Source organism: Ogataea haglerorum, assembly GCF_019207285.1.
Source record: "Ogataea haglerorum isolate 81-453-3 chromosome Unknown 81-453-3_NODE_29_length_5732_cov_105.870203, whole genome shotgun sequence".
NCBI lineage: Eukaryota > Fungi > Ascomycota > Pichiomycetes > Pichiales > Pichiaceae > Ogataea > Ogataea haglerorum.
The window spans coordinates 1-5,732 of NW_025065179.1; the positions used below are offsets into that span (position 1 = coordinate 1).

A 5,732-nucleotide genomic window follows, 5' to 3' on the forward strand; every position below is an offset into this window, starting at 1 on the left:
AAAACCCAAGCGTACTTGAAGGAACCCTTACCAAGCTCGGCAGCTTCCTTTTCAAACTTCTCGATGGTTCTCTTGTCGATACCACCACACTTGTAGATCAAGTGACCGGTAGTGGTAGATTTACCAGAGTCGACGTGGCCAATAACAACGACGTTAACGTGAGTCTTTTCTTTACCCATTTTATATTATTCAGTCTTCTGAAAAAGCTGCTGCTGAAAATTTTTCAATAAGTTCCCACCTTATTCAGCTCACCTCGACGCAAAATTTTCGTGCTCAGAGTTTAGTTACCCGGAATTTGAGTTCCGGGTAACACATCGTCAGTTAATAGGTCATGTTTTGATATGGACTGCTAGTAATCTATTGGTTTCTATTCTCTTGTACGTCCAGTGCATCAATCAGCTCGTTTTCATCACCTGTAAATGAACTGAAAAAGCCATTGAATTCTGGAACATTATCGCGATATCGGTTGCGCGTAAATTCCCTCTATAGCCGATTAAATCGATATTAGTATCTAGTTATCTGTAAATCTCTTCACGTTGACTTACCTGGGTCAAGTTTTTCACCCCAGCTCTGAAGGAATTGCGTTTCCAGTGAGGAACTGATTGACGACCTTGATTATATTTGAAAAATGAGTAAACAAAACCTCCCCCGAAAAACACCGCGACTGCACACAAGCATATGAAAAGGAAAATCCAGATGATCGCCTTGTCGTCTTTCTTTGCAGCTGTTGGGCACCCATGAATAGTTCTCACCTCAAAAAAGTATGAACAGTCATGCAAAGAGCCCACATAAGAGATTGATGCTTTCGTCATAATCTCCCGATCACAAACAAACGATAGAATAGTTGACTTTTTGAGTGAGCCGTCACTTTTAAAACCTTCACAAACACTACCATCTGTGTATTCAAGCACAAGCTTCCGTCCTCTAAATTTCGGGGTTGTTGATATCTGTCCTATGGATTTCTTGTTACCTGTTATGTCAGTATAATATCCACCAACCTCACTTTTATTGGCGATTCCTTCAAAATCTGACTCTGGAAGACTCTGAGGTTGTTTCAAAGGTGTCGAACAAATACCTATGGAAAAGTTTCGACCATAATCGTAACCGCGTGCATTCCAGGCTTGTACGAGTCCATCGTTTCCAAACGCACCTAGAGGCCGAAGATCAAAAAATTGGTTTGTGAGGGGATTTACCACAGTGCATGATTCAAGCGCAACTTCACTTGTATCGTTTTGCTTGTGAACAAACCTGGAATTTCTCTCGAGAGTTTCCCATTGATAAAGCAAGTGGTTTGCCTCCTCTTGAATCTCTGCTTTTATATTTTCATTTCGAGAACTGACAATTCCAAAGACCACAAAAGTGCAAACCACAGAAGCAAGTAAGATGGTTGGTTTTCGGAGACTGATCATTTTCAATGTTCACGAAGTTTAAATCCTCTAATTTATGAAGATACGCTTCTTATGGCAAGGCAAGTGACGTTTTAATTCAAGTAAGTATGACAGGAGCCAATTAATATCACCTTGATTGGAATCTTTTGATGTAGAGACAATCAGGTCCTGGTACCGAGTACTTATGCGCGCAGTTTTTCTTCGAACTTGATTAAAAGATGTCAAGATATCAAATGTGAAATTTCTTTCTTGGTATATACACTATCATCTTGATAAAGCACCAACCGCATATACTCAGTACGCTTTTGAATCAATGTATCTAGAAGAATGGGTGAATATGCCTATTCTCAGCTGCCATATCATAAAAGGGGGCCAAATGAATGCGTTCGTGAGTTTCCCGATGTCGGTTTATACATGCTGCTGGTGAATTACTTTACCAATGTCGCGTTTCTCTTGTTCACTTATGGAAAAGGAGATCGATGGTGTTAGTGAGGAAGATGTCAATTGCTTTCTTGCAATTGGAGCCTGCAATAAAAGCTTAGTCTCAGTTTCTATGTAGCACGTATTTCATGACCACGGAGTCCTATATCTATAAACACAACCAAACGGTAAATAACTGAATCTTTCACTAGAAATTGTACCATACAGCTGTGCACTAGATGCGGACTTCTTTTACGAGTGCACCTTTGATGGGGTCCTGAATAACAGCAGCCTCTTGCGTCATAAGTTCATACACTGAGTCATGACACTGATCCCGAAAAGTCAATCTCGATATTGATTTAACAGTTCACCGTTTCTTTTCTCTTTTACGAATCTTAAACCTGTCAACTACACAACTCAACGGCCAGTTGGGTTTTTCAACTTCAAGCGTGCGTCTCTATTGCGCATCTCAGCGTGAAGCATTGTGCTTTGTATCAGGTGCTACCTTAAGAAAGGTTATCCTTTCTGCGAATGATTCGCATTCTCTCTGAAGAATAAAGAACTATGCTCATCACAGAACATGTGATCCGATCGAACAAACAAGAATAAAGCGCTGTGTTCAAGAGGCCTTTGTCACATCTGGCCTCTTCTTCGAATTTGGCATCTAGGTAAATCTTTTCTAGATCCATTGCAACAAAGCACTAGCATCATTTTTGATTATCATTTACCGGCATAGCAGATTTGGTCTCATTCGAGATGCTACTTCTTTACACCACAATTGAGTGCTCATGTTGTCAAGACAACTGAGAGCATTACTACTCCTTTTTTCCCTGTGGTTTAAAATGGCAGTATTAACCGGAATTTCTAGCATACGGCAATGACACATATTTCTTGTGCTTAAATGCAATCTACGTCGCATAAGCATTTAGTCAATAGTCCAATTTGAATTGCAAAACAATCATGCTAACAAAACTCTTTAAGAAAACATCACTTAATTGAGTGCGGCTGCTCCTTGAGATCATGGCGAACTTGTCATTCAGTCTGAACATTCTTTTAACAATACAAGCCGCACATTTGAGATCATTTAGATTGGGATATAAAATCGACAATGAGTATAAAATTTAAATCAACTAATTTTTAATATTGCTTGCAAACCACGAACGTTTATTGGGCGACGAAGGAAAAAAAATTGAACGAAAACTGTATTCTTGTTGTAGCTGATTTCAAAGAGAGACGCTTGAAGCACGCATCATTGGCTAGGGTATTTGATGGGGGAAATAACGTTATACTCCTCCCGTTCGGAGATCCCTTATTCATTCTATCCTGATTAGACAGGTATGCGTTTCAGTTACTGGCTTGCTCCCATAGGGTAACGAACCTTCATCAAAGGCATTTTGACTATTTGAATCTTCGAAAAGTACGTAGTAGACTGAAAACTAAATCTTTTGATAATCCCTGACACAAGAGCCGACTCTGGCTAAGCACACCTCAAAAGCCGTCTAATCAAGTATGAGCCCATTGGCCGCTGAAGACAGAAAGATGATTTTAAATCGGTCATGTACGAAGGTTACGAGCCCGTTGTTTAATTTAACTTGACAACCGAATTTGCTGCAAATGCTTAGTAAGTTCCAAGGTGCTGACGACTATATAATAGAGAAATAATTTAGAGTAAAACTTGATTAAAGCCCAGTTTTAAGTTCCTGAATGCTCCCAGAAAACTGCCATCTCCTTTTCCGTGGTATTCCGTGAGAGATAATGAAGAGGTCGTCCAAAATTTGAAAATTTTTTCTAAGTTTCTTAATGCTAGTAGCGGCTGTGCTCGAATGACTTGACTGGCTGCCTAGGGCTTTGTCCCTCCCCTTGGATGCTAATGGAAACGTTTTTGAAGTATTTTTGCAGAATTACCCTATCATTATATAGGCATTGGACCAAGGCCATTTCCATAGCATCTCCTACGAAGACAATATAGGAATTCATTGGCTTTCCTGAGAACGCCACTCCTTAGTCCGAACTATGGCAATTGAATTTAGTATGAGCTCATCGATCAACTTGAACGATGAACAGGTCGTTAGGACATTTTTTCAAGTGCCTCCTCAGCGCGTCAATGTTACGCCGATTATGAACATTAATCAAAAGATGATGGAAGTAGATGTGCCTGAAAAACTTTCATTGGTACCGGATATCGGATTAAAAGAGACACCTCTGAAGAAGAGCAAGAAGAGCAAGAAGCGCAAGAAGGAGAAAATCAAAAGTTCTAGATACCGGAAGAAAATTGACAACAATCCTAATTGCAGAGCGCCCTTACTAGTAAAAGGAAGCCTGCCAAGTTTGAAAATTCCCTGACTCCGCTGACAGTGATTGTTATTGAGCTCACACATGTACGTTGAAGGTCAATGTGAACATCTTTGCTATCATGCTAATTTGTAAAATATGGACTTGAAAACTTGATTCTTGGACTCACTTCACTGTACCCATTCCGAACAACAAAATCACTTCATGAAGACTGAGTCAGGTACCAGGTATAGTTTCAAAGATCAGGTGCTAATCTGACTATGAGAAAAAATATTGTGCTAAAGCGATTAAAGGATTGATTTGTCTACGCGTTGCCGACTACATGCCAAAGGTTGCAAATAAATCAGACCTCAACGAGAGTGATAATGACCAGCGATGTTATTCTTCACTTCAATGGCAAAGTATTCTATCGCGACGATAATGACTATGTGACTATGCGGCCAATATGCCTGAGATGAATAAATAAAGTCAACCAAGTTTCGTTTTTTATGTTCCAGAGACTTCTTTTCCTCAATTTGTACACGAATCGGTATATATCTTTAGGGCGTACATCTGTGTCAATGTTAAAGAGCTTGGCTATTCAACATCGAATAGACAATCCTTGAGAAGTTTTTGTGCTTCAAAGGTTTGTACGTCCCATCCCAGAGAGAGGTGAATCTAAAGTCAATAACCCACTAGAATGTCTACATGCCGATGTCTATGAACCTTTTTCCATTCAGGGTCTTCAATTTGGACGGTATTTTCTGTCGAGGCGACACTTGACGATAGTCCCCCAGTTGAGCATTATGGTTGTAGCGATGCATATCGGGGAGAAGATTAAATCATTCATGAATCTACCACTTGAGTACGTGTTCAAACTTACTGTTCCAATTATATGGAGATCAACGAAACAAGTCACAGGCCTTATTCTCCAGTAAAGCTGAGTACTTAGCAATGGACGATGCAATAAAGGAGCTTGGAGGGTTTCACAAACCTTCAATTTCAACTGAATATTTCACCTCTAAGAGCCAATTATACTGGTGGATCGATAATACTTGCATCATGGCACTAAATGAGCAATCAACCTCTTTCGGTCGGAGCAAGCATATTCATCTCAGCCATAATTTCATTAAGACCACATTCAGAAAGGTCATTGACCTTAGAGCAAACTCCCTTCAAGAGTAGTGAAACTATTGTTTGAACAAAAGCTACTCCATAAGTTGAGCTTATCACTTTGCTGACTAAGGTAAAGTTAGGAGTTATGATATATGCACGACTTTGGAGGGTGTTCTGATAATGCATGCAGTCATGCGCCCAATCCCAAGTTTACAGGTATGCGGCGCCGGATAATTTGTGGAAACATGTTTCGTGTTGTGTTGTGAGAACACATTGAAATACTATCTTCAAAAGTCTCCAGCACGAGGCCATAATTGAATCGCCAATTCTGCTACTCAAATAGCCAAACATAGCCATTCCAGCATAAATCGCTTGTATGATCAGTTCAACAAAGTTATTGCCGCTGCATTCAGTGCGCTTTACAATGAAATAAGTTTGAGATTCGAGACTTCGAGGTTCGTCTTTTTACACATACTCCCTTATATGAACTTGTACTTATTTGATATTTCCTTGTACCTGTAAGCAGGCCTAGATCCA

The 5,732-nt window shown here is 39.9% G+C and overlaps 3 protein-coding genes across 3 annotated transcripts; 1 reads left to right on the forward strand and 2 right to left on the reverse strand.

Moving 5' to 3' along the window:
- On the reverse strand, positions 1 to 179 carry KL911_005387 (uncharacterized protein; the record flags this gene model as incomplete). Its single annotated transcript, XM_043200780.1, has 1 exon — positions 1 to 179. A coding segment is annotated over one exon (179 nt), but the record flags the coding sequence as incomplete, so codon positions are not given.
- Positions 180 to 515: 336 nt separating this feature from the next.
- On the reverse strand, positions 516 to 1,409 carry KL911_005388 (uncharacterized protein; the record flags this gene model as incomplete). Its single annotated transcript, XM_043200781.1, has 1 exon — positions 516 to 1,409. The coding sequence occupies one exon, from the start codon at positions 1,407 to 1,409 to the stop codon at positions 516 to 518; it is 894 nt and encodes a 297-aa protein (XP_043051865.1).
- A 2,412-nt stretch (positions 1,410 to 3,821) lies between these two features.
- On the forward strand, positions 3,822 to 4,151 carry KL911_005389 (uncharacterized protein; the record flags this gene model as incomplete). Its single annotated transcript, XM_043200782.1, has 1 exon — positions 3,822 to 4,151. One exon carries the CDS (start codon positions 3,822 to 3,824, stop codon positions 4,149 to 4,151), a length of 330 nt encoding a protein of 109 aa, XP_043051866.1.
- Between the last annotated feature and the right edge of the window lie 1,581 nt (positions 4,152 to 5,732).